The sequence below is a fragment of the Setaria italica genome, chromosome V, assembly GCF_000263155.2.
Source record: "Setaria italica strain Yugu1 chromosome V, Setaria_italica_v2.0, whole genome shotgun sequence".
NCBI classification, from domain to species: domain Eukaryota; kingdom Viridiplantae; phylum Streptophyta; class Magnoliopsida; order Poales; family Poaceae; genus Setaria; species Setaria italica.
The window spans coordinates 42,278,246-42,303,664 of record NC_028454.1 but is presented as its reverse complement, the minus strand read 5'-3'; the positions used below and the strand labels follow the sequence as shown (position 1 = coordinate 42,303,664).

The 25,419-nt window shown below is 48.5% G+C and overlaps 7 protein-coding genes across 8 annotated transcripts; 3 read left to right on the top strand and 4 right to left on the bottom strand.

The window, feature by feature from the left end:
* Positions 1 to 1,228: 1,228 nt before the first annotated feature.
* LOC101756650 (tubby-like F-box protein 3) lies at positions 1,229 to 4,649 on the bottom strand. The gene is made up of 6 exons (XM_004970647.2): positions 4,481 to 4,649; positions 3,592 to 3,657; positions 3,079 to 3,497; positions 2,856 to 2,949; positions 2,433 to 2,565; positions 1,229 to 2,341 (listed from the first exon to the last, which is right to left on the bottom strand). The coding sequence occupies exons 3-6, from the start codon at positions 3,442 to 3,444 to the stop codon at positions 1,492 to 1,494; spliced, it is 1,443 nt and encodes a 480-aa protein (XP_004970704.1). The 5' UTR covers positions 3,445 to 3,497; positions 3,592 to 3,657; positions 4,481 to 4,649; the 3' UTR covers positions 1,229 to 1,491.
* Positions 4,650 to 9,654: 5,005 nt separating this feature from the next.
* On the top strand, positions 9,655 to 11,855 carry LOC101756253 (sm-like protein LSM3B). The gene is made up of 3 exons (XM_004970646.3): positions 9,655 to 9,945; positions 10,974 to 11,069; positions 11,572 to 11,855. The coding sequence occupies exons 1-3, from the start codon at positions 9,826 to 9,828 to the stop codon at positions 11,650 to 11,652; spliced, it is 297 nt and encodes a 98-aa protein (XP_004970703.1). The 5' UTR covers positions 9,655 to 9,825; the 3' UTR covers positions 11,653 to 11,855.
* Positions 11,856 to 13,077: 1,222 nt separating this feature from the next.
* Positions 13,078 to 13,991, top strand: LOC105914487 (protein BOLA2). Its single transcript, XM_012846267.2, has 3 exons — positions 13,078 to 13,336; positions 13,431 to 13,453; positions 13,570 to 13,991. The coding sequence occupies exons 1-3, from the start codon at positions 13,274 to 13,276 to the stop codon at positions 13,763 to 13,765; spliced, it is 282 nt and encodes a 93-aa protein (XP_012701721.1). The 5' UTR covers positions 13,078 to 13,273; the 3' UTR covers positions 13,766 to 13,991.
* Positions 13,908 to 16,988, top strand: LOC101754621 (soluble inorganic pyrophosphatase). 2 transcript variants are annotated; one of them, XM_012846265.3, is made up of 8 exons: positions 13,908 to 14,024; positions 14,106 to 15,655; positions 15,779 to 15,807; positions 15,890 to 15,955; positions 16,041 to 16,148; positions 16,229 to 16,294; positions 16,375 to 16,667; positions 16,754 to 16,988. In XM_012846265.3, exons 2-8 carry the CDS (start codon positions 15,526 to 15,528, stop codon positions 16,794 to 16,796), a joined length of 735 nt encoding a protein of 244 aa, XP_012701719.1. In that variant the 5' UTR covers positions 13,908 to 14,024; positions 14,106 to 15,525; the 3' UTR covers positions 16,797 to 16,988. The 2 variants fall into 2 exon arrangements, with proteins under 2 accessions (XP_012701719.1, XP_012701720.1); XM_012846266.3 differs by lacking the exon at positions 13,908 to 14,024 and having other exon boundaries at positions 14,136 to 15,655; positions 16,375 to 16,495; positions 16,586 to 16,667.
* On the bottom strand, positions 16,711 to 19,768 carry LOC101755852 (fructose-1,6-bisphosphatase, cytosolic). Its single transcript, XM_004970645.4, has 12 exons — positions 19,284 to 19,768; positions 19,112 to 19,159; positions 18,935 to 19,009; positions 18,785 to 18,846; positions 18,618 to 18,684; positions 18,122 to 18,235; positions 17,950 to 18,036; positions 17,760 to 17,830; positions 17,611 to 17,676; positions 17,434 to 17,520; positions 17,279 to 17,354; positions 16,711 to 17,153 (listed from the first exon to the last, which is right to left on the bottom strand). The coding sequence occupies exons 1-12, from the start codon at positions 19,440 to 19,442 to the stop codon at positions 17,034 to 17,036; spliced, it is 1,032 nt and encodes a 343-aa protein (XP_004970702.1). The 5' UTR covers positions 19,443 to 19,768; the 3' UTR covers positions 16,711 to 17,033.
* Positions 19,769 to 20,204: 436 nt separating this feature from the next.
* Positions 20,205 to 24,220, bottom strand: LOC101753832 (VAMP-like protein YKT61). The gene is made up of 7 exons (XM_004970639.4): positions 23,847 to 24,220; positions 23,360 to 23,457; positions 22,830 to 22,934; positions 22,214 to 22,279; positions 21,561 to 21,647; positions 20,579 to 20,664; positions 20,205 to 20,473 (listed from the first exon to the last, which is right to left on the bottom strand). The coding sequence occupies exons 1-6, from the start codon at positions 24,070 to 24,072 to the stop codon at positions 20,614 to 20,616; spliced, it is 633 nt and encodes a 210-aa protein (XP_004970696.2). The 5' UTR covers positions 24,073 to 24,220; the 3' UTR covers positions 20,205 to 20,473; positions 20,579 to 20,613.
* Positions 24,221 to 24,361: 141 nt separating this feature from the next.
* Positions 24,362 to 25,116, bottom strand: LOC101754229 (histone H3.2). Its single transcript, XM_004970640.4, has one exon. It carries the CDS (start codon positions 25,009 to 25,011, stop codon positions 24,601 to 24,603), a length of 411 nt encoding a protein of 136 aa, XP_004970697.1. The 5' UTR covers positions 25,012 to 25,116; the 3' UTR covers positions 24,362 to 24,600.
* Between the last annotated feature and the right edge of the window lie 303 nt (positions 25,117 to 25,419).

The window sequence follows — 25,419 nt, the reverse complement described above, 5'->3', positions numbered from 1 at the left end:
GCTAGCGGCAGCACGCCTTGCCGGCTTTGCCCAACAATGGCAAACAAGCCAACAACACGTCAACACGTACCTTACCTGCCGGCCTGTCGAAAAATCTGTTCTTTTGCTCCCGTGTCCATCGTCGATGCTTATCTGAACCTGAATATCCTACTACTCCGCTGTCCACGTCCCACGCGCCACACCAGCGAGGACACGCCTGAAAGCCACGGCTCCACGCTTGCACTAGACCACACGTAACGCACAACGGCACAAGCCAGACGCCACAGTTTATCACGCACTGCTGGTTACCCTATACCCTACCCATCAGCGAGCGGATCGCGCCCGACCGCGACGGCACACGTCCGCCGATCGACGACGAGTGCGCTCGCTGCCCTCGCCGTGCCCGCCACACCCGCTAGCGCACATCGGACGAGTGGAACGGGACAGCTCCGCGCCGCGCGCGCACGCGCGCGGTCGCCGTTGCGAGAGGTGGCGGCGCGAGAAGCAGACGAGACGACGCCGTCGCTCTCGCTCGTGGTGGCCGGAGCACCGACCGATCGAGCACTACGGGCGAGAGCCGAGAGCTAGCTGCTCGCTCGTAGCCAGCGATATAATTATTTCTCTTGAAGAAAGGTGGTGAAATGAATACGTGTGCGCGCGGATCTCGCGTCCCGTGGTGCGCGCCAGCTCGGAGCAAATATTCCGCTCGCCGTATCGCGCTCATCATGGGCCCAGGTGCTGCCCCTTTCGCTTTCGGTCTGTTCTTTTCTTGCCATGCTTCACCAAGCTAAGCTAGAGCTAGCTGTTGTTCCGGCGTCTTCCCTCGGAAACAGCTCGAAGCAAAGACGGGGCCAACACCGAAAGAGCCTGGCTTTATTCGGGCCGAAAAGGCAGGCAGGGCTCATGTGAGATGATGCTCCCTCCCGTGTCACACACAAGCCGCTGCTGCTCCCGCGTCTGAATCTTGTGCGCCGCACTGTGAGGGATACGCGCATACGCTGCTCGGTAATGCAAGCAATGATGGTTACGGCATAGGCGTGCTCGTAACCACTGATAAAAGCAGGGGTGGACGGCCTTATTGGCACTTGGCGATCCCTTTTGAGGCGAGACAAAAGCCCTGTCGCTCACTTCTCAAGGCACGAGACGGGATGCAGCTAACTTGACAGTAGAAGTGTATAACCAATCCAGATCCAGAGACGAGCAGAAATGCACACCGTACCGAGCTTTATTTGCTGCTATCTTTTCTGGAAAATCATGCAGGTTCAATCACCAATGGGAACTTTCTTATCATGTGGCAATGCCACTGAAAGTGGAGTATATTACAGATGGTCCCAAATGGAACGCGTAATCACTTGGAAGGGAGGGGGCCAACAATACATGCATCCACATATGTCCACTTCATGGCTACAGCAAGCAAGCACAATTACAACCAAGACAACACGACTGAAATGCAGAGAGATACCAGGGGAGTAATGCCAGGCATCTGTGTTCTCTTTTACCTTTGTTCTCCATTTATTCACAGGCCAATTTTGTATCAAAGCTGCTCAGACAAATAGCAAACGCCTGGAAAGCCGAGAGAGGGTAGCGATAGTCCATCGTGAACATATCCCTTGCCACTTTTCCGAACTGTAGAATCACCTTGTCAGGATCTGACGGAGCAGGCTGCGAGGGAGTTGGAGCTCCTGCAGGTGGTGGGGTTGTTGCCGCAATCAGCTGGAAGTTCTTCACCGAGGCGATTGTCACACGGCCACGGAAGTTGAGGCACCAGCACTGCAGCTGTTCATGCCACCTAGGTGGCTTATTACGAAGCACAAGTGGCCTCTCCTTGACTTCACTGTCCTCGTCATGATCCAATCTACCACTAGCAATGCCCGAGATGCGAGCGCTGCTGCCAATGCCTGAGATGCGAGCGCTGCTGCCAATGCCTGAGAAGCGAGCACTGCTGCCGCTGCCAGCTATGTCGGAGAAGCGAGCACTATTGAAATCCATGGATGAGTCCATGATTGACTTGGACAATGAGGTGGTGCTACGGAATGACTGCGAGAAGGAAGCTGTGCTGCGGAATGAGTCCTCCAGAGCTCGAGGTACAATCTGCTCTGGCTGTCCAGGTACTATGCCACCTGGCTCTACTGATGAGGCGGGTATGGAGTGCATGCTGCAACGCATCCGCCTTGGACCTCTTGTGCCAAGGACGTTTAGCTCATATGACACCTGAGCGATGTTGTAACTAACAGAAGGCAACTTCGGAGAGACTTTTGTGGAGTTGAACCTCCTGCTGGTCCTTCCAACAGGAGGAACTACAGCCCCATTATAGGGGGGCTGTGTATCATAAATTAAAAATTTTGTGCCAAGGAAGTTCGACCTGAAAATTAGGAACGCTAGGCTTGCTGTTAAACTGTCAAAACGAGAAAATGAACACAAAAGAGTATATCTTTCATAAACATAATATTTACCTTATTTTTCCAATGTAGGTTCTGCTCGATCTTGAGGTGTTGCCAGAATCCATTGATATGGTGTACTCTGTGCATGTGGTCTTGCGGTGTCTTCTAGCTGATAAGAGGAATTTCCCACTTTCTGAAGTAACAACTGTGCACAGGGGAGAAAAATGATTTTCAATAAATTTGATCAGGAGAAATAAGATAATCCATCCATTTGATTATTTGAAGACAAAATATTCTCATGGAGACGAGATTAAAACACCATGTAATTTCAGAACTGAAGAGGTTTGCAGGATATGATATATAACAGCAAAACCAATCACTCAAGCAAGAGAAACATATCAGGTTGAGAATAATCCAATATGCTCCAAATGAAATAGGATAAAACTTATGAGTAGTGCTATTGAAATTTGAAAGTGTGCAAAGCACATGACATACCATTACTAAGGCACAGGTACAGCTGGTAGGTGGATTTTGACTTATTCCTCTTAATAAAACATTGAATCATTGTATTTCCTTCTCGAGGACCAGGCTGTCAAAGAAACAAGTAATGAATCATGGACAAGAAAGATATCCACTGCTTGAGGTTTGGAGCTAATTCTCAATAACATTCAGTTCAGGATTACTCTAACTGAAGGAGGTGGATTGCTTTTGCCTTTACCTGCTTTAGAGACACAGGGAAGGTGAGCTTCCCACAAAACTCCGGGCTCAACACAATCTCTTTACACATCTCCCTCCATGTCCTACAAACAGCTGCAAAGCAAACAACATGCTTCCGTGCTGGCCAGGTGCTCTCATCAGCCTCGAGTCTCCGTATGATATCACGGATGAGTTCAGGAGGTAGGCTTGCCCAGCGGCTTTCTCTGATTATGGAAGGTGAATCATCAAGCTCATGCGATGAGCTCTGTGTCTTCCCTTTGTGATGCCCAGTAAGGCCATAGATGCTTGCAAGGGTCACCTCAAAGCTGCGCCTGGACAAGCTGCCGAAGCCATCCCTAACATCACGGACTATGCTACGAAATGACATCTACGGTAACCAATGCTAGATAACAAGGCATACAAAATCGAGGAGACTATGGCCTGAAAATGGAAAGCAAACAAGTATTACTAACTACTACAGTTTTAACAATTCCACTTGATCGGAGATGAACAAGGAACAAGTAGCTTACAATACCTCTTTAGAAGTGATAACAACGACAGAAAGTGCATATGCAAAAGAAACTGCCTCTACAATCTGCCCCTGCAAAAAAACAAAAAAAACATTGATGAGAGAATGAAAATTAACATGGATCAATTTGACCGACATATGGTCGCATCATCACAACTAAAAGTTGGTTCAACATAGACATCATAACAACCGTGCATAGCCTAACTAGAAACCAAATCTGGTTCCAACTCCATCATGGCTCGGGGATGCATGCAGGGACTTTTGACTTTGACTACATAACCTATATTAGGTACAGGGCATCACTTTAAACCCAAGAAATCTGGGCTTTAAATTAAGCATAGGCACATGAATCTCCAAATTCCCATGGGAGCTTCAGTAAGACGCAGCACCAGAACAATACTAAAGACAGTCGACTAGTTAAACTAGCACCTCGCGAAGGAAATATTGGGATGTGCAGGAGAAACGATACCGTAGCAACGTACAAACTACAAGGATTCAGTTTCCTCCTTATTTTCCTTCAGGAAATTTCAACTTGTTTCTGAGTATATGCAAGTTGGTATAAATTTGGACGCAAAATATGCAAGGTAAAAGCGTAGGAATCTTCGGTTTCGCTCGTCAACCACGCAATGTAACCGGCGAAGCCAAGAGGACGAAGACTTGCGAAGAAAAAGTCCAGATTCCTCCAGGAAATCTGCCCTGGACAACACTGTATCCACCGAATCAGCTCAAACCATCTACCGATCTGGCCATGAAAACGCCCCGGGAGGCCGCTGTTCACCCCAACGCCACTCGCCCACACACACCGCCCGACCAGACAAACCCCCTAAAAAACCTAGTACGAAGATCAGAACAGAACCGGAAGCACAGCACCCCCGCATGCGAAACAGGAACTCACATTCCTCGAAGCCGACGCCGCCTCGCCCCGCCACCGGGGACACGCAGGCCGCAGATCAGTGCACCAGGCACCAGCCCCGAGCGTCCCGCGGGCTGTCCCTCACGGCCAGCCGGCCACCCCGCGGGGCACGCGCGGAGCAGAGGGAGGTGAGGGGAAGGGGGGGGGGGGGGGGGGGACTGAGGAAGGAGCAGGGGAGCGAGGAGGGGGACGAAGAGGAATGAAGAGGACAGTGAGCGGGGGCGCTGGGTTTGTTTATCCGCCCCGGCGGTGGTGGCCTGGTGGGGCTGGGGCGGGGTGGGTTGAGTTGACCGCACCTTTCCGTTCCGTCGCGGGGTCGCCCCCCGTAACGGCGTTCGGACGGGCCGGGACGCGGGGGGAGTCAGCCAGTCAGGTGGCGGCAGCGGGGCAGGCGGGCAGCGGCTACTTGCCTTGCCCCGGCGCTCACGCCATGAAAAGCGGGGCGTGCACTGCTCCTGTTTTTTTTTTTTCATTTTTCCCGCTGCCTTTCTGCTTTGCCGCGCCACACGGCTGTGGGCCTGGCGAGGTGGCGGTCTCGTGGTGGGGGGGTGGGTGGGCCGGTGCCGGTGGGGTGCGCGCGAGTCCTTGCACCGTGCGGCCCTGCCCCCCTCACCGTTGAACGAACAGGGGAGTACCAGTTCAGTTCAGGTCCGCTTCTGACCGTCACGATCTCGATCGTAGTTACGGCGCTCGATGGCGGTGTGGTTACCGTAACTTCTTCCGCTGCTGATGCAGTGATGCGGTAGAATGGTGCAGTAGCAGTAAACGGTCAAACCGTATGATGGCAATGGCATGATACGCCACCTGCACAGGAGATGAGAAAAGCAGCTCACTTAATCGAAGGGAAATCCACGGCACTGATTGGTGTATCATCACGCTACCGTGGTAGGCATACTGTGGCACTCGATGTTGCTTTGACGGCTAAGGAACTGTCGGTTCTCATGGCACTGGAGTTTTTGTTTCACAGTTCGCGCATTCTTTTTTTTACCACTCACACAGACTTCACATACATGCACACATACTCGTTCCTAGGAACACATGCACGCAATCCTACTCCTATAAGTACTTTCAAAAGATTGAGCCGGTAAATGCTCGAAATTGACGAAATCACCACTAATACCTCGCTGTCAACGAGCACGTTACATATCATCGAAAGAGTTGCGTTGATTAAATCATGGAATAAATATGAGTGCAAGTGTAGAGCCAAGGACTCGAACCCTAATGGGCTTGTTCCTACATAAGAGTCTTACCAACTATATGTTTACCACAGTGCGCACATTTTAGGTGCACAATGGAGTGATTCTAGAAAGGGATTTGGCGAGTGTAACAACAGCAATTAAATCGTACGCTTAAAGTTGTGAAAAGAGTGGGTACAGTACGTGACTCCTTCCACTGTGGCTGTGAGCGTTCCGTTCCCATCAGCCAGACTTTGTCCAGCAGTTCCTAGGGTTTGTTTGGTTGAGACCTGCGAAATGCTGTAGAAGTTCCCACTGCTGACTTGACTCCGGAACAGCAAATCGATCCGTCCACATCGGAGTTGAGCTTGCTTGCCGTTTTCTAACAAGAGAGTCCACTACTTTCAGAGTTTCGGTTCACTCACTCTGCGAACGCGCGGTTCTCCGGGGAGAAAAAGAAACCCTGCAACGCGTACGATACGCACGCGCGTTTTTACCGGAGACGAGAACAAGACACGGTAAATTCCTGCCGTGCACAGGTGACAGGTGAGCAACGCAAGCAAAGGCTCTGAAACACACAGCGAAAAAGAGGCCGACGCGGTGGGGAAAAAGGAAGCCTTGGGGAGGGAGAATCGAGCTGGGAGCTTTTGCCCTTTCCAGCGGTGAAGGATAGGCAGGCCGTTGGCTGCGACAGTATATTCTCAGCCTTGCAGCCGCGCGACAGGAAGGCAGCGGAGCTACAGGGACGCCACGCTACGCTGCGGCGTCGGAGTAGGGTGGTTGTGCGGTTCGGTTTGCTCCGGTGACGCAGGCTTCACGGCCCCGCGCCGTCTGTGTTGGGTGGGAGCAGGCACGGCACGGCCCCGTGTGCTGTCGTCCTTCGCCGTCGCCGTCGCGCGCGTGAGAGAGCTTGGGCTAGAGAGCTCGTGGCTCCCTGCCTGGCCAAGAAGGTTCCAGCGATCGGGACGTCACCGCAGGTGGCATGGCAATGCCCAGTTGGGGTCGGGGCCGCGTCATCAGGCAGGCGTGCAGCGGCCAGCAGCGCGGGCGGCGTCTGACGCCAACCAGCCACGGCCAATGGAGCCTCCAAGCGCCACAGGGCGGCAGGAGACAATGTTCCTTCGAAATTCACAGGAGTTTTGCACAAAATGGACGATAAATCCTACACAACTCACTTCGTTGCGTACTCCAAAAGTCTTACGAATTTCGAAAGGAACGGATAACGCTCCGTATGATCATCATTCATCAAGAGTTTAGCTAACTGAATAACTTTCCTTTTCTATTATCGTTTATTATTAGATCAGGCAGCTAGCTGCAAATAAAGACGGCAGTTTTAAATTGGTAGGGGATCGGTGGCGAGTTTCCATCATTAGTTGATTAATCAGAGGTTACCACTGTACCGAATTTCGATGTCTTTTCCGGCCCGTGAAAATAATGGCGTCGTCTTGTACAGGAGGAACATTTGTCAAAAGATGTACAAAAAGGCTGAAATCATCGGCGCTATCATTCCAACCACTACACCATCTAAACAAATCCCGGCTGCTCGCATCAGCACGTAACAAAACTCAGCCGATGCATGAATCATGCATGGTCCAAAGGAGATAAGATAATGCTGAATACAAGTCCACGCATTTGTCAGCTACCAGACGGAAGAACAAGACGCAAAAGGATCATGAGCTGTTCCATCATCTCTGCTCTAGAGCTCTACTCCTAGTTCCGTGACCTCTATCTGCAACTAGCTAGTTTCTTGGGTCTTAGGCCATGTTTAGTTACTCCCAACTCCCAACTTTGACACTATGCAAAAAGAAGATTCCCCATCACATCAAACTTGCGGTACATGCATGGAGTACTAAATGTAGATGAAATTAAAAACTAATTGCACAGTTTTGTTGTACTTTGCGAGACGAATCTTTTGAGCCTAATTAGTCAATATTTGGATAATAATTCACAAATACAAACGAAACGCTACAGTGTGCTACAGTGCTGTAACAGTAATTTGGCACCTCCCAAATTCCCCAACTAAACAAGGCCTTAGCCCTGAAAGACATGAATGGCAGGCCTCAGCGACCGCAGCCAGGGCTTTTGCCTGGCTTTCGTCTCGTCCCATCCTGCCGTCGTTCTTGTAGCTGCAGGGTGCCAGACGGATGCTAACTAGTAGGATTAAACATGAGCTAATTACAAAATTAATTGCAGAACTCCTAGACTAAATCCCGAGACGAATCTATTAAACCTAATTAATTCATCATTAGCGAATGTTTACTGTAGCACCATATTGTCAAATCATGGACTAATTAGGTTTAATGGATTCGTCTCGCGATTTAGCCTAGGGGTTGTGAAATTAGTTTTGTAATTAGCCCATGTTTAATACTCTTAATTAGTGTCCAAACATTCGATGTGACAGGGGTTAAAGTTTAGCCCGGGGATTACTACGTGCTAAACTTTAGCAGTGTCACATCGGATGTTCAGATACTAATTAGGACTAAACACGAGGTAATTATAAAATTAATTGTAGAAGCCTATGCTAATTCGCAAGATGAATCTATTAAGCCTAATTAATCCGTCATTAGCAAATGGTTACTGTAGCACCACATTGTCAAATCATGGACCAATTAGACTTAATAGATTCGTCTCGCGAATTAGACTCCATCTGTGCAATTAGTTTTATAATTAGTCTATGTTTAATACTCCTAATTAGTATCTAAACATCTGATGTGATAGGTGCTAAATTAGTGGGGTGTATACACCCCCCTAATAACGTTTTGGTTTCATCCTGCTGCATGTTTACCCAGCTTTTTCTCCTTTTCAGCGATACGTTTGCGTCACTGGAAAAAGAAAAGCGGTTGATGCTACCGATGCTTCTTTTCATTCAACGGCAGCATGAAGAAGATAAAGCAGAGTACGTGAACGCCAGGGATAGATCGAGTGGTAAACGTTCAAACGACAGCAGGGGCAGCAATCAGCATGATAATGCCTAGAGACATCTCTCTTTCGTCGCCAGTGAGACCAATAAAGCTGTGGACTTTTGGGAGGAGAGAACGAGTCTTGTATATGACACGCGTAGATGAAAATGTCAACATGGGCGTACAGTACAAATACGGATCGCGTACTGCAACTGCCTAACCCAGCTGAGGACAGCTTTTGCCGTCCAGGGACTATTTTTATCTTTACATGAAATATGATAGCATTTGCTTTGGCGTATAAAAAGGTGTGTGTGGATGCAAACGTCGAGGATCACCAGATTGCCGTCAGTCAACAATCAACATGTTCCTTGTGCTTAAAATACTGTCAGTGGAACATCAACGAAAGCGGCAGTTCGAATTAAATTCGAGCTTCGAACGCTAGTAGCCGTGGGGAAAACTACAAAGGGGAGGCGTTACGGAGAGGAGGACAAGAGGGAGCAATCTGGGTGCTGAGCACCGCTCCATGGCTGTCATCAAAGTAACTGTTCCACTATCGGGAGCTCTTGCGACGCATTTCGTCAGACCTTTGCTGATGCGGCTGGATTCTTTGAGAACAAGAGCCAACGAGCAAGACCCCAGGAGGAACGTGGTAACTCATGGATAAATACGTGAGAACGTGATATGCTATTCCCATATGCTGAATTTTTTATTAATATTTTTATTCCGTGGTTCTCGTAGTGAGCTTCTTTTCAGAAAAAGACAAGAACATCTAGAAATTCATCCTTTGGAGGTGAAATGAAGACATAGTGATGCTGATGCCTGCTGGCCCAGAAGAAAACTGAGTACTCGTGGAAGAAATGAGGGACTGGATAGCATAGCATTGGGCCTTTTTTTCTGACAGGAATATTGAATTGTTGAGCTCGCGGCAATGGCGCCAACCCGACGCGCCGCTTACAAACTCTATACGGGCTTAATTTCCGCTCAAAACAAGCCCATGACCCAGCTACAGCTGGAGAACATGGGCTTCCATTAAAGCCCATAAGCCCAGATGCTTTACCGCAAACAGAGAGGTCCGGCGGGCGCCGCAGCACCCACCCGGACACCCCCACCCAAAAAACGCAAGCGCAATCCATCGCCGAAGCCGCCAGTGCGCGCTTGCTGCGACCCGGCGTTGGATTGGTTGGGTAGCTAGGGTTTAGAGATTTTTGGGCGCGGAGCGGGAGGAGGGTAGGCGGGGAGCGAGGCGGCGGAGATGGCGTCAGCGGAGGAGGAGATTGCGGTGAAGGAGCCGCTGGATCTGATACGTCTCAGCCTCGACGAGCGCATCTACGTCAAGCTCCGATCCGACCGCGAGCTCCGCGGCAAGCTCCATGTATATTAACCCGTCCGCTTCTCTTCGGTGTTTTGTACCGTGCTCCGTGCTTGTGGTTGGTTGGGTGTAGAGTAGAGTAAAATAGTGGTTGGTTGCGGTGCGGCCTGGTGCGACCGTCTGCGGTGGGTATGGAACTACAGATTTAAGGGAGCGATTTGTTATGGGCTGGAAGATGAGCTTCTGGCTGTTAAGTCGTCACTGTTTTAGCTAGATTGTATCTTCGCTTTGTTTGATGCCAAATCTGCCAGAACTAAATGTGGCAGTTCATGTGTAACGCAACAGTTCGATAAAAATAGGAGCATAGGGGTTAAAAATGTTCCTGTATGGTAACTTTTATGACTTTGAAACCATTGATAAGAATTGATATCTCAAAAAATAGAAGAGATATGGGCATTTGTGTAAGGCAGAAAGAGCTCATGTGGAAGGAGACTAAGAGGGTGTGTGGAATCAGTAGAGTTGCTTGAGACAGGCAATGAATTATTCTCTCTGTTTAGATTAAGGTCATTTTAGTAATCAAAACTATGTTTCTATCTCAGCTACAAGCTGTTTTCTGAACTTGTCATCCTGTCTTAAGTCTTAACACTGATTTGGGACTCTGCTTCATTTGTGATTGAGGGAACTGGGTTATGTCCTTTTAGTCTAAAGAATAAGTATCTTGATAACATAACTTGTGGGTCATTTAGCATTTAACATTGTAATGGATAGCACTTAGCCGCAGCATTCCTGGATTATGTGACTGTCATTTAAGCATGCTGCGGAAGCATAGTGGCAATCCTAAATGCTAGACATTTTGTTCTTTTGTAATCCCCTTCCATGGCTTGCATTTATTCCATCTTATGCTATGCTATAAATCTTTCAGTTGCATGCTCCCCTGCTGTGGCTTGCTTTCAGTTGCTTGTTCGTGATACTCCCATCTTTCTCATGAGTTGGTCAATTCTTTTTGTCCGTGGAGATCCATACCTGCTTACATGTTTGTCATATTGGGAAGACTGTTGATGATATGTATTTTCTTCTACCTTTTTATTCAGGCATACGATCAACATTTAAACATGATCCTTGGAGATGTTGAGGAGGTAGTGACAACTGTTGAGATAGATGATGAAACATATGAAGAAATTGTGCGCGTAAGTTCGTTGGCATCTCTTTTTATTTTTTTTGTAATTCTTGACAAATGTTTTGTATAGTCAGAACTTTTGGATGCCAACATATTTTCTGTGAACTTGAACATTCAATGTATGATGCTATATGTACATCAATGGAAAAATGACCATTTTCTTCAGTTTATGTTTAGGATGCAGAGAGTCCTCAAGTAATGAGGGGTCAACCATTTAGGTGTGTAGTGCATGCTATTACACTCATTTTCTTCATGGAGGCTCAACGTTTTTATGCTGGGATTGACATTAAAGTTCATTAGAGCATAAAGCTATCTGAACCTTTTAAACTGCTCTGCTTTCATGGTTCTGCTTCTATGTGATAAGATGGTGTAATTCTAATATTCCATACTATGATAATGACTTAGTAGCAACCTAGTGGTACAGGACAAGTACTTGCATCACTTACTGTTAATTTTGAAATATGTAGTTGAAGATGTTGATACACTAACTATTTGCTAAATAATCTTTGCAGACTACTAAACGCACTATCCCCTTCCTTTTTGTCCGAGGTGATGGTGTCATATTGGTTTCCCCACCCCTGCGAACTGCATGAAGTCTGAAGTGAGATCCTGCTGATTATCAACTGTGACTGGTGTATTTGGCCAACTGATGGCGTGGAGTGTATTGCTATGCGCCTATGCCCTTCACTGTCTCCATTTTCTGATGGATTGTAGGTTTAGCATGTGAATTGTGATACAGTCGTGTAACAAACTGTTCATGTTTAATTTATGACGAATTAATCAGTTTCTCAGCCCATTCTGACCACTTGCCAAAGTTGACTCCTTGCTGGTACCTGGTAGTGCCATAGTGGTAGTCTCTAGTCTATACCGCAAGTACGCAGCATATTGTTATCTGAATGCCTGATCTTGAGCTGATAGTTGATGTTGGAAGAACGTGAAAGTTTCGACAGGGAAGCTGTGGTTGTGACGAAAAATGTAAAAGGCCTCACGATTATTTTGAATTTACAAACTTCCCAACCATACAAATCCGCCAAATATTCGATTCCCAAGCCACTAGGGCTCTGGGAGGAGCAAGAGAATATGAATATTGCAGCTGTGCCCGGGAAGAATATTTTCCGGAAACTGAAAAAGAGAATACGAATATTGCAGCTGTGCCCGGGAAGAATATTTTCCGGAAACTGAAAAGAAGTAAGACTCTTTTTGTTTGGGCTTTCTAGCCTAAAAAGCAGAAAGCTGAAAGCTAGCTTCTGGACTGAGCTTTCCGAAAGCTAAAAGTTCACAGAAGCTATGATTACATGGAAAGTCCAGAAGCAGTGAAATGTGAGCTTTCCGTAGCTTTCTACGTCAAGATCGTGAAAATTACCCACTTGTCATCGTTTATGTTGCGAACCGGTCATTTTTCTTTCCTCAACTCCATCTCCATCTGCGTCGTCTCCCTCTCCTCCGGTCTTGTGGCGCCCGAGCCATGACCGGCGCGCGCCCCTCTTCCTGTTGGAGCAAACGGCCATCACCATGACGATCTCCGCACCAAGCTGAAGCCCTACCGTTGGTCCTTGACGTCTCTCCGTCGCCGAAGCGCAGCCGCCCATGAAGGACTGCGCTGAACCAGAGCCAAGTGCCGCTGGAGCTCGCCTAGCCGATTCACCGCGACTGCCGCCCGTCTGAGCCAGAAGAAGATGTTGCAAGCTTCTTGAAGCCGAGCTGCACCTGCTCCGTCGGTCGACGCCATCGATTCGCTACTGGAGGAGCCCCGCCACATGAAGTTTGAGCGGCCGCTGTCTTCACCTCCCGCCGCTGATTCCGACCATCTTTGTGAGTCTCCCACCTCGGTAAGTACTTCCACAAGATCCCTTATTACTCCTCTCCACGATGCGCCACGTGTCGGAACCTGTACGCCCCTAATCGTCGGCAATTTAATCAACCAGTGCCGCCTGACCGCCATGGCCATTAGAAGTCCCCAAGCGTTTTGCGATTAGGTTTCTTGATGATTCTGTAATGTTTAGAAACACTCCATCCATTCCAAAAATTAGATTGGCAAATGGTGTTACCTCTCCAAGAGCCAGCTTTCGAAAAGCCACCTTCTGGTAAGCAAAAGCCGAAAGACACAGCTTTCTGAAATAAACAGGGCCTCGGTCGCCAGGGCAAAGCCGTCGTCTTTGCTTGCCAATCCGTCGCACCACCTGAACACACCGGCGAAGAGGAGGCGAAGAAGCGATGGGCGTCACCAAGGAGGACGTCGAGGCGGCCATCACCTCCGCTCTGAGCCCTTCCCATCTCGTAAGCACCTCCTCGCTCTAAACCCCTTCCCTTAACCCATCGATCTCCAACCTAAACCCTAACCGCTTCCGCCGCTGTGTCTCTGCAATTTCAGGTGGTGACGGATACATCTGGAGGGTAAGCTCGCTCCCAATGCCCAAACTTGATTTCCTTCGCATCTTCAGTTGTGACCGACCATCAAAACGACGGATCCTTGTTGCGTTGTTGATTGATTTGTTGCTGTTGGTGTGAAGGTGTGGTGCGAGCTACGAGATCGAGGTGGTGTCGGAGAAGTTCGAGGGGAAGCGGCTGCTGGAGCGGCACCGGATGGTGAACACGGCGCTGGCGCCGCACATGGCGGAGATCCACGCCGTCTCCATCAAGAAGGCGCTCACTCCGGCGCAGGCCCAGCCCCAGCCGGAGCCGGCCGCCGATAAGCCCCAGGCTTGAGTGCTCAACTCGCTCCAAAACAGTTCGATCACATATCCACCATGAGTCAAGCTATGCATAACGCATCTATGTGGTTACTGATACATTAACTATCTGGTTGAATAATGTAGCAGATGCAATTTCAAAATTGCAGGATGTTATGCTTGACTGCTTAGAAATTTCTGCACTGTGCATTTAACTTCTGAGTTGCTCTGGATGCTTCTGCTCTGATCGTTTGCTGGAGACTTACACTGTTGTCACTTTTCAGTGTTCCACGATGGTTGGTTTTGAGTCTTCGAATTATGTTCCCTGATAGTAGGCTTGCGAATTTGTCTGCTCTATCTTGTGGTGTTTATTGCAGGTCAACTGGTTGGATCAAGGTCTGAAGTTGTTGGACTCTATGATGATATCTTGTTTTTACCAGAGATTTTTTTTTGCCTGATTGATGCTGCGGGTCCTTTGATACAAAAATAGATACAAGTATTTGGTGCTGGATATAGTTTTAGATGTTTTTATGCTATATCATGTTGTGTAGTATTGCATACCTGATGTTTTCGTGCATGTAGGCATGCTACAATTCTCGTGACAAGCATTGCAATGCTACATTTTCTTTTCTTTTCTTTTTTTGCAAACATTCCAATGTGATTGTGCATGAACCCATGATACCCGAGTTTGAGCTGGTGATAACATAGCACCGTTCTACTTCAGAGTGTTCCTAGGATACTGAATAGACACAATTAAGTCTGAAGGCAACGAAAATGGATTAAGGCTGCCGTGCACCTACCGCATTCCATAATGTCGAATGCATGATATGATTCATTTGCTGTAGTTTGATATGGAGATTAGTATATTTTGACCCGTCGTTTTGTTTCAGCTAGCTACAGGTCTGTACTTGAACTTACAGTCTTCAACACTGTGGTAGCAGGATGCTTTCGGGTAAAAAGCATCCATGAACTTACAGTCAACCCGTGATGATTATGGCAGTTCCTTCACTCATTTTTGTGGGCAGCTGCGCGTGATGCTACCGCTAATAAAAAAAAGAGTTCGTTAAGTTACTGATCGTTGCTTCTGAACTATCTTTGTAAATGGAAGCCCGGATTTTAGTAATGCTCCGTGCAGTATTAGTGCTAAACTGTGCTACCATTTTTTCCCCTTTTCTCTCTTACAGCACAGTGAAACGCTGTTCTTGCTCAGATTTACCTACTGGAGCGCATTCTGTGTCCTGGAACTGAATCGTGTCCGTGTCCTACAATTCTGCTCTTTGATTTTAATTTCTAGTACCTGGGGAGAAGCTTTTGTTTTTCATGCTAGACTGCTAGTGCACGAGCATCGGTTGCACGGCTGCACCGTGGTGGATGCTGAATCGGCAGGCAGCAGTCAGGGTCAGGGTCCGTCTGGTACCTGAATGCTGAAGCTTCGGCCGCTCTCCGTGGGAAAGTGAGAGATTAGGCAGGTGGAATTCCACCTGGAGTGGTGCCGTGCCGTGCGCGGCCAAAGACGCCGAGGAAGGCGACAGAACTCGCGAGAAGCGGTGCGCCGTGGCAGCAACCACCCCACCCCGCGCGCCGGTGCCGCCTGGGCCCTTCGCGTGTCGGGGGACGGGCACGCGCGGGCGGTCGGGCAAGACGGGCACGCTTTAAACGGGACGGCGTGTGCTACGTTGGACGCGCGGAGCAGGTGCACGCGCGGCGCTTGGGGGGCAGAGGAACCGTGCGCGCCGAGCAGAACAAGTGAGCGCGCTCGTCGCCGGACGGCGAGACGGGCGAGGGGAGGAGGAGGAGATGAGCGAGGCGGTCAGGCGCGCGGGCGCCGACGAGCCGGGCCGCGCCGCGCCGCGGCTGAACGAGAGGATCCTGTCGTCCCTGTCGCGGAGGTCCGTGGCCGCGCACCCATGGCACGACCTCGAGATCGGTGAGGATTTCTTTCTTCTTCTTTTCAGCGTCACCGCGCGTTCTGGTTCCCGTGGGTAGACTGCGGATGAGTGCTGCTAACGCTCGAGAATCTCTCTCTCTCTGTCTCTGTACGTGTGCCCAGGTCCTGACGCTCCTGCCGTGTTCAACGTTGTATGTACTCTACTACCAAGTTCATCGCTTTGTTTTCCTTCCCTGTATGAGTAGGAGTGTATGACTGTGATCGTCGAGACAGGTCGTGGAGATCTCGAAAGGGAGCAAGGTCAAGTACGAACTCGACAAGAAAACTGGGCTCATCAAGGTCAGTCAACTCCGTCACGATCAGTAAGCAGAAATATTTCATACCCACTCCACTACTGCTGGTAATTAGTCTGAGCTCTTGTCAGGTCGATCGCGTGCTGTACTCGTCGGTGGTGTACCCGCACAACTACGGCTTCATCCCGCGAACGCTTTGCGAGGACAACGACCCGATGGATGTGCTGGTCCTCATGCAGGTATGTCCACCCTGCTGGCCTGCACTGACCAACTAGGAGTCGTTATAACTGCCTCAACCGTTTGCGACCATTGCTCCCAGGAACCGGTTCTTCCTGGCTGCTTTCTTCGAGCCAGAGCGATCGGGCTCATGCCTATGATGGATCAGGTATGCATACGACATAAAATCCTGCATCTTCATACCAGTTCTAGGTGAGAAATGCTAAGATTGATCTGTTCTTGGGACAGGGAGAGAAGGATGACAAGATCATAGCTGTCTGCACCGATGATCCCGAGTACCGCCACTACAATGACCTCAGCGAACTGTCACCCCACCGTGTCCAGGAAATCCGACGATTCTTCGAAGATTGTAAGCTTCCAAAGTCCTCAGCGTGCCATCTCTTCTTTCATATCCATTCCATTTCTGCTGCACCATGTAACTATCCACCGAAATGTTCAGATAAGAAGAACGAGAACAAGGAGGTTGCCGTGGACGAGGTTCAGCCAGCGAGCACTGCCCGTGATGCCATCAAGTACTCCATGTTAGTGTCATCGAGCATTTCAGACCAGAGGATGAATTTTCGTCTTCCGATAACGAATATTTTGTGACACGATCACTCTTTTGCAGGGATCTCTATGCGCAGTACATTTTACAGAGCTTGCGACAGTAGTCTTGACGCTTGCTTCACCACTACTCTTGCTAGAGATGTACTATATATGTATTTATTAGCGTTATGTTGTAACTTATAAGGAGGCCCTTTTAGTTGCTTGTGAAGCTGTTCCAGGCCTCCATACTATTACACTGAATGTTACAAACTTACGACGACACAGGAGAAAGAAATGTCTGAATCGAGTTACAGCAAGGCCAGGAAGTCGATTTACACCTTTGAACTTTGATGCTGCCATGATCAAGCCGAGCTTGACTTTGCCTGTTCGGCGTACAGTGCTTTGATCTCCTCCACGTCGTCGTAGCTGCCGAGGAATACTGGGGATCTCTCGTGGATCTTGGTCGGGACCAGATCAAGAGCCTGCAGTGCCAGTGTATCAGCATTTTTTGCCGCATCAAGATACTGTTACTGAACACGCAGTTCTGACAAGGAAATAAAATTGTTTCTATATTTCTGAAGAAAATAAAGAGGGGCAGAAATCCTACCCGTTCTTTGCCTGTGAAGGACTGGCCTCCAGCCTGCTCCATGAGGAATGACATGGGGAAAACTTCATACAGGACACTGGAAAACCAAACCAAATTGAGTTGGCTTCGGAACTTCCGGGCGCTGGGATGTCAAATAAGACTAAGCATCAGCTTACCGGAGCTTTCCATTTGGGTTCTTCTCGTCAGCAGGGTACAAAAATACACCTCCATATAGTAAGGTACGGTGAACATCAGCAACCATACTGCAGAAGAAAGCCGTCGCGAAGTGTGTGTGTGTGTGTTAGTACATTCATTCATTTTTCCTCTGAATCTCTTGCGAAAGATTGACTCACCTTCCAATGTATCTCAAAGATCTAGGTGACGAACCATCTGTGGGGTATTTGCACTTCTCCACAAACCTGTGATTTATGGTCTAAATTTTAGATGGAGCTTCTTTTTTTTTAGAAAATAAAGGAGGGGTGAGAAAGTTTGGTAACCATACTTCGCCGTAGGTGCGTCCCAGTTTCTGGCATTCCCTTCATTGACTGAATAAATCTTCCCCTTCTTAGGCATCTGTAAAAGGTGAAGGGTGAATGGCAGTTATCAGTATTCTAGGGTTTAGATGGGATATCTGTTGCCTGAACACTTAAAGGAAAATATGAATGAAATGCAGTAATTGACTCCAAAATGACCTTGATATCTGGATGAGTCAGTATGAACTCCCCAAGTGAAGGGTCAAGTGTGAAGCCATTGATACCACTTCCAGTGCTCAGAACAAGCTGCATCAGATTAGTTACATAACTCAGTTCAGATGGGATATTACAAGATTGTCTCGAGGAAAGATGGTTTCCACGACTTAATTACCATGCAGGAACTGCCATACATGCAGTATCCGGCGGCAAGCATGTCCTTGCCAGGCTGCAGTACGTCCTCCAGAGTCACATTGTCCTTGTCCTTGATCATGTAAATTCCAAAGATCTACCGAACCAAAAATAGAATGGCAACTCATGTAAATAATTTAAGAACGAGGTGAAAACATGCAACGACACTTAATAAATAAAGGTGGTGTCCTTTCTTTAAAAAGGAAAAAGAAAATGAAAAGGAGACATGTAAAGATCAAAACTTGGCATCGAATCGAGTTGTTATAGCACCATCATGGCACCTTATAGCACTTAAATTTCCAATTATTTGAGGAGGTGACACACTGAATCATAAGTTTAGGAAAACAGGTAGCAATATTAGAACAGAAAGGAACCGGTCTTTAATTTGCTAAGTTTTCCTGTTCACGTCAGTATCCTGAGATTTTGCCACGAAATTTCAACGTTTCATAAAAGGACCCGGAGATTTCTTGTGTTCATACCGTTCCGATGGATACGCCACAGTCGATGTTGGAGGAGCCATCGAGTGGATCAAAGCAAACACAGTACCTTGGTAGAAAAGCAAGGCACACACGCATTTCATCAGAAATTAACGATAGTAGAAAAGTGGCACCAAGTTATGCAGACGGCGCTCAAGTTCGCTACTCACTTTCCACGCAGCTTAGGGTCCACGAACGTTGCTTCCTCGTCCTCCTCGGACACAAGGACGCACTGCAAGCGTACACCGGCGCCGGGTCAGGGAACGAAACGCTAAAGAAACTGGAAGGGACAAGCGCAAATGGACAAGGAGGATTCCTACGGTGCGGCCGCTGCTGACGAGGGCCTTGACGAACACCTCGTTCGACAGCACGTCCAGCTTCTTCTGCTCCTCTCCCTGTCACACGCACACACACGTCGCACCAAGGCATCGTCAGTTCAATCTCTCAGAAGGAAATTTACGAGCCATCGAGGTAATAAAGCCGGCCGGCGCACTTGCCTGGACGTTGGTCTCGCCGGCAAGTCCAATGAGATGCGCGAGTCCGGCCTGCACGCACGATTATTCTACCAAGTTTCAGCTCAGATCTTAGAGGTCGTAGAGACGTGGTGAGAAGTAATGACCGAAACTTGCTGGCGGCGCCCGAGCGGGCGACGGGGTGAGCATCAGTGACCTTGCTGACGGCGGAGGCGACGAACTTGCAGCCGAGGACGATGTGGGAGAGCAGGATGGTGAAGTCGCCGCGGGACTCGGGGTACCGGCTCTGCTCGTTCAGCACGTGCCGCGTGATGGTCATCAGGTCCGTCCGGTGCGCGTCCGCCTCGTGGTCCATCTCGTCCCCCTCCTCTTCGCCGCCGCCGCGCCCTCCTCTTCCTCCTCTTCGGCCGGCTAGCAGGTGATCGCGCGGGGCACGAGCTTACCGGCTCTTCCAGCGCGCAGGGTATATCTAGCTCCCGCGCCGGCCGGGAACTGGCTGGCTGGCCTCGGCGTGACGTGTCGCGCGGTGGGTTTCCTCTGCGAGGTGGGGTCGTAGCGCGTGGAGGGCAGCGGAAAGTGAGGCTGGGAGCCAAGGGCCGCGGAGCTCCAACGGAATCGGCGGGGAGGCCTATCCCCTCTATCCGCTGCGGCTGGCTGGGCGCTTGTGGTGGCGCGGTGGCGTACGTAGCCGCGCAGGACGTTAGGATGGTAGCAGGGGACGGAGAGCGAGGGGTTTGTCACGTCGTGGCGCGTGCGGAAGAAACCGCCCCGCCGGGGGAAGGCGCCAACGCGGGAAGGGGGGATTAGGACCAAGTATGGGAGTAGCGGCGGCCTGAGTCCGACGCGAAAGCGGCGAGACGGCCTCCCTGGCGGGATGGGTGCTCCACGTGATGATGATGCAGGAGGGTTAACTGACTGATGGCCTGGCCGTTACGCGTGGAATATGCCTGGTGGAGTGGTGGTTCCCTGGTCCAGCTTCAAGTGAGAGCGCCATGGCTGGGCCGCTACGGCATCATGCCGATTGCACGGCTCACCTTCACGCTAGGCAGGCAGGTTCCAGTCCGTTCGGGGAGTTACTTTACAATTGTGCTCTGAGAATTCAACAATCAAAGCAGGGGAAACAAAGATGTATGTGATTTCAGCGGTTTGCGGCAAAGCCTTATAGTACAATAAATGATGTTAGTGGGTTCTACAAGGTTGAATGATCACCAAGAATTACGGTACACAGCAATTTTCACATGTAAACAACCAAATTCTGGGGATTCAGGGAAAATCGCTGCCTCCCTAACATGAACCCAACAGCATCAACCTCGAGTCTTGTAACCACGCTTCACGAGAAATTTAACTTACAGTAGATTCATACAATATTGGTCGTTTTTGTTTCTTCTGAAAATAAAAAGGAATAAAAGAGTTTGCTGAGAAATTTATTAGATGAAAAGTGAAGATGAAGCCTAACAATACTTAAGATATTGTGAAAGAAACAGCATTAACCTGGCTCTTTGCAACCATGACTGACATGACGGAGTTTATAGTATAGTGCAGCATTGATTTGTCTTCTTTGCTTGTTTGTAGAACATCTGAAACACAGAAAAACATCTCTCAAGAAGATGAAGTATACAAGAACGAACTCTGAGATAATGCATACTAATGATTAAACTACGATTAAGCAGAAGGCCACTAAGAAGTTTTAAAACTGCACAGCTCTAGCCTAGAGGAACAGGGCCTTAAAGGCCATTATCATATTTTGCACTAGTCATACTCTGCATGATATGCAAATTGAAACTCTTCTGGAAATTGAATAGTATTCAGGAATACTCTTACTTCCTCTTAAGCTATAAAGAAATCATGGTACCCACTGCCCGGGCAATCGCTGCCACTTCAGTATATGTATAAGAGACTAAACAGTATTCAGAAAACCTATATTTACAACTTGCAAACCATGCTCTACTTACTAAGCTAGATCATATGCCCTAGGCAAACGCTGCCACTTCAGCATTAGACTTTAGATTGACATTGACCAGTGGTAATATTGTCACTATACTTACTAAGCTATAAAAAGATCATATGCCCTAGGCAAACGCTGCCACTTCAGCATTAGAATTTAGATTGACATTGACCAGTGGTCATATTGTCATAACAATAAAGGTGATGGAAGTGTACCGGAAACTAGCTTATGCAAACCTGACTAAATGTCGCACATGGTGATTGCTGGCTAGAAAAGTTAGCAACATAAAAGATTGAACGTTAGCAATTTGCTTTTAGTACTCCCGCAGATGGTGGTTGCTAGCTAGAAAAGTTAGCAATATAAATCTAACAGAGCATATACGCCTGAATACAATGTTAGTACATGATGATCATTTAGTGCTTAATTTATGACAGTAAAAGGTAGCAAGAAGTAGCAAAGCTTTAATATGTCTTACACTTGTATGCCAACAAAGAAATCATTCATCTGACAAAGCAAAGATAGAGTTACCTGCGAAGCAGCACTCAGATCGGAGCTTTTCTCAACCAAGCTATCCAGTCTCTCTCCTCTCTCAAGGACACTCTCAATAGTTTTATGCTGTTAAAATATTCAAGCATAAAGGATCCAAAATTAGCAAATAGTTGTAAGGTTACTCCCACATTCTAACATAATAGCTTCAGGACGAGGTGGGGCAGGTTGCACATACAGACATAAAGTATGTGCATAAGGGCATAAAAAGACCATAATGTTATCCTTGAGCAACTGCACATTTCTTATTTACCAGATAAGGAGCGTTCCTATTTATATGTGTTACCCAACTGCATTAGAATTAAGTTCAATACGTGCCACTACCAAAGACAGTGTTGGCTTAGATCTAAGACCATCCAGGTCGAGTAACAGCACAAGCATGAAGCATGCTCCTTGGTTTGGATCTCTAGACCCATCTAGATATAGTGCCAGCACAAGCAATATAAGACGTAAAGCCATAACTTTGAGTGAATATTCTGTAAAAGGTAATGCCCAAGCTCTATGTTATACCAAATCAGAAGTAATGATCTAGTACAGTAATCCAAAAACATCAAGGTGTAGCTATTCTCCAAAACTGGAACATCTCCAGCAAAGAAAATTTTAAATACGTAACATTTTAAATATGTAACACTTACTAGGATGATCTTTGTTTCATCCAAGTCCCTCTGGATTTTCATTAATTTGTCAGCTTCTGCAGGGTCCTACAGAATGAAGACTGTTGTGAATATATTCCCTTATGTGACAGGTATGGAGTAAGCAAAATACAGGCGTAATCTAGTATCAGCAGCACAAATATAATCAAGTTATAGCCACAAACATCACAATATGCATTACACAATATAACAATACTACCAATACTTAACATGTTCCATCTGGGCAGCCATCAGAGCAACCCAGCTGCATGAATAACTCCCGAACTCTTTAGTGCTAACTAGTAATGCAGTGATATGACAATCTTGATTAAATGTTAGAACAAGAAGGTACAAGCACAATGTATGACTATATTGGTATACCCAAAGTATATAATAGTGCCCAATAAGCCAATCCCCGAATGTCTCTTGTTTCATCCAAAATAAACATATGGCTTGTCCCAATGGAGATAAGAAACAGGCATTGTTGAAATTCAACTCATTTAGCTGTTCTTTTCAATAGACGGTAGCATAAAACAACCCCAAAGTACTAGCTCCTAAAAGATGATGATAATTTCTATGAGCCTATATCAATCAACATGTGGACAGAAAGTTATTGAACCTGAAATTTTGTCAAAGCATCTGTCAGGAAAGGCCACTGTTGAGTTCCATCTGCAGTAGCAGATTTCCAAGAGTCCCCAAAATCCTTCTGGTACTCATCAAGAACCTACATCAAATTCATCATATCAACAACTGAATCTTTAAAAGGGACTATAAAGTAGTACAACATTTTGATAATGGATATAAATGGTTGGCTAGTAGTTTTCAACCAGTAACGAAAATTTAAGGGACTAGCCGACTAGCAAGCAGTATAGATTTTGATATTACCAATCAAACCTCTCCTACAATGCACAGGAACATTGTAAAAATGCTGAACACGAGTGCAATTACGAATGATGCTGAGAAGCAGAATGCTTATAGCATGCTTCATACAACTTAATTATTTTTTGACTAACTTGAGACACTGCGTTCTGAATTAACAACCTTTTGACTGAATGAAATGAAAAGTGGCACCCTATACCTTATAATTGGTAAGCTGAACTAAACCAAATGCACTGACATGATGGGAACATCTGGAATAATGGTCGGTACCTTATTCAGAAGAGAAAATGCACTTCGTACAGGATAGTGATCATCCATGAATGCCACCGCACAAAGACCATTTCTGTTGTGTGAGTGGACCTTGTACTCTGAAAAGAAAATGGTACGTCACCACAGCATGAGAAAATGCACCACAAAAGGAGGATCAGCCATGAACTGTGATGCTCGCCTAGCTACTACCATCAAAATATCATCAGAATTGGTTCAAGGGCTGCCCCAGAATATCTTCTGATGATGAATAGAAAGCCCAAACACAATTTCAGCAATAAGATCACCTAGAACATCACATGCATCAACAGAACAATCCCTGGTTTCCCACTCGCAATCCGAACAATTTCACCACTCATCCTTGCTCCAGCAATCAAACTACCAGCGGATCCGCAGGCAAAGGATGCCCATGCCCCCGCCCCCGCCCAAATCCGTACTTACCCTGGATCTCCTCAACGGCAGAAAGCTGAGCAGATCTGAGGGAGGTTACCTTCGTGCTGGACGGACTGCCGCTGGCCGGGCTGGGTACGCTGCGCGACGGTTCGGGCGACGAAGACGATGAACTCGCGGGCGGCGCTGCGCTGGAAGTAGCCGAAGTGGCTCACGTCCGTCGCGTTCGCGAGCACCACCGCCTCCGGGCCCGACCCGCCGCCGGACGAGGAGCTTCCGGCGCCCGAGGTCGACGGCTTCACCACCAGGAGCGCGGTAATCTTCATCTCGTAACGCACAGATCTACACCGCTCGCAGTCTCCTGGCTGCGCCGCGACGGCTGGATGGACGGAGATCGCAGACGAGGACGAATAGAAGCAAGCGCCACTTTCCCCTCCTGCCGGATTCGGTCGCAACGCACTAGCACTCACAGAGAAGGGGAGATGAGTCAATGACAGTGGGGCCCAGCGTGACAGCCCAGCACCACCCTGTCAAGATCAACACGAACTACTCTGAAAGTGGAGAGCGAATACGCATCAACAATTCAGTACACGTACAAAATCGCCAACCGGCAACTGGAAAAAAATCCCTCCATATGCATCGACAAATATTATAAAATATTTCAAAGGGCAGAGAACGAGGACGGATCTAAACAAAAATTCCAGTTACGATGCGATAAATTACAGCAGAGGACCAACTACTCCATGATCCGACCAGACTTTTCTAAGGAACCCACCACATCTCTACACCTTCTGATTGGACACTGATGCCAGCAGCTACTAGTACTACAACTTCCACCTCCACGACGACGACGCCTAGGCCCTCTCACCACGGATGCGGCGGGCGAGCTGGATGTCCTTGGGCATGATGGTGACGCGCTTGGCGTGGATGGCGCAGAGGTTGGTGTCCTCGAAGAGCCCGACGAGGTAGGCCTCTGCCGCCTCCTGCAGCGCGGCGACGGCGGAGCTCTGGAAGCGGAGGTCGGTCTTGAAGTCCTGCGCGATCTCCCGCACCAGGCGCTGGAACGGCAGCTTGCGGATCAGCAGCTCCGTGCTCTTCTGATACTTGCGGATCTCCCGGAGCGCGACGGTGCCGGGGCGGAAGCGGTGGGGCTTCTTCACACCGCCGGTCGCCGGGGCCGACTTGCGCGCCGCCTTCGTCGCCAGCTGCTTCCTCGGCGCCTTGCCGCCGGTGGACTTCCTCGCCGTCTGCTTCGTGCGGGCCATCGGGGTAGTTGCTTCGCGAGTAGTGGATTCTAATAGTGATTGCTCTGAGGAATTGAGGATTGCTGGGTGCGAGGGGGAATGAAGCGGCGGGGGACTGGGAAATTTTGGGGGGAGAGGCGGGGCTTCGTGGAGGGAGATGGGGTTTCGAGCGTTGGATTGGAGGGGAACGGACGGCTCGGATTAGGTTTGGGGGTGAGCACGCGGATCGTTGGGGAGCGATCCGTGGGAAGGAGGTTGCTGCGCTCTGATTGGCTGAGGTACGGAGGGAGGGTGGTGTCACGCGGATCGGGGGGCGATCCGTGGGAGGGGATTCCTGCGTTCTGATTGGCTGGTTGATGCACTCCCCGGATCGCAGATTCGCAGCAGTGTCGAGGTGGAGGCGGGCGATCATCTGGTCTTCACTTCGCG

Excerpts from the sequence above, each read along its gene's own strand:
- LOC101756253 (XM_004970646.3), top strand. The coding sequence starts at position 9,826 with ATGGCGTCAGCGGAGGAGGAGATTGCGGTGAAGGAGCCGCTGGATCTG. Across the intron at positions 9,946-10,973 it reads AGCTCCGCGGCAAGCTCCAT|GCATACGATCAACATTTAAA; the intron begins GTATATTAACCC and ends CTTTTTATTCAG. Across the intron at positions 11,070-11,571 it reads CATATGAAGAAATTGTGCGC|ACTACTAAACGCACTATCCC; the intron begins GTAAGTTCGTTG and ends TAATCTTTGCAG.
- LOC101753832 (XM_004970639.4), bottom strand. The coding sequence starts at position 24,072 with ATGAAGATTACCGCGCTCCTGGTGGTGAAGCCGTCGACCTCGGGCGCC. Across the intron at positions 22,935-23,359 it reads CATTTTCTCTTCTGAATAAG|GTTCTTGATGAGTACCAGAA; the intron begins GTACCGACCATT and ends AATTTGATGTAG. Across the intron at positions 21,648-22,213 it reads ATGAAACAAAGATCATCCTA|CATAAAACTATTGAGAGTGT; the intron begins GTAAGTGTTACA and ends ATATTTTAACAG.
- LOC101754229 (XM_004970640.4), bottom strand. The coding sequence starts at position 25,011 with ATGGCCCGCACGAAGCAGACGGCGAGGAAGTCCACCGGCGGCAAGGCG.
- LOC101756650 (XM_004970647.2), bottom strand. The coding sequence starts at position 3,444 with ATGTCATTTCGTAGCATAGTCCGTGATGTTAGGGATGGCTTCGGCAGC. Across the intron at positions 2,566-2,855 it reads GTACCTGTGCCTTAGTAATG|TTGTTACTTCAGAAAGTGGG; the intron begins GTATGTCATGTG and ends CCCTGTGCACAG. Across the intron at positions 2,342-2,432 it reads ACCTACATTGGAAAAATAAG|GTCGAACTTCCTTGGCACAA; the intron begins GTAAATATTATG and ends CCTAATTTTCAG.
- LOC105914487 (XM_012846267.2), top strand. The coding sequence starts at position 13,274 with ATGGGCGTCACCAAGGAGGACGTCGAGGCGGCCATCACCTCCGCTCTG. Across the intron at positions 13,337-13,430 it reads CTCTGAGCCCTTCCCATCTC|GTGGTGACGGATACATCTGG; the intron begins GTAAGCACCTCC and ends CTGCAATTTCAG. Across the intron at positions 13,454-13,569 it reads GTGACGGATACATCTGGAGG|GTGTGGTGCGAGCTACGAGA; the intron begins GTAAGCTCGCTC and ends GTTGGTGTGAAG.
- LOC101754621 (XM_012846265.3), top strand. The coding sequence starts at position 15,526 with ATGAGCGAGGCGGTCAGGCGCGCGGGCGCCGACGAGCCGGGCCGCGCC. Across the intron at positions 15,808-15,889 it reads CTCCTGCCGTGTTCAACGTT|GTCGTGGAGATCTCGAAAGG; the intron begins GTATGTACTCTA and ends TCGTCGAGACAG. Across the intron at positions 16,149-16,228 it reads ATGTGCTGGTCCTCATGCAG|GAACCGGTTCTTCCTGGCTG; the intron begins GTATGTCCACCC and ends CATTGCTCCCAG.
- LOC101755852 (XM_004970645.4), bottom strand. The coding sequence starts at position 19,442 with ATGGACCACGAGGCGGACGCGCACCGGACGGACCTGATGACCATCACG. Across the intron at positions 18,847-18,934 it reads TCGTCAGCAGCGGCCGCACC|TGCGTCCTTGTGTCCGAGGA; the intron begins GTAGGAATCCTC and ends GTACGCTTGCAG. Across the intron at positions 18,236-18,617 it reads GTGGCGTATCCATCGGAACG|ATCTTTGGAATTTACATGAT; the intron begins GTATGAACACAA and ends TTGGTTCGGTAG.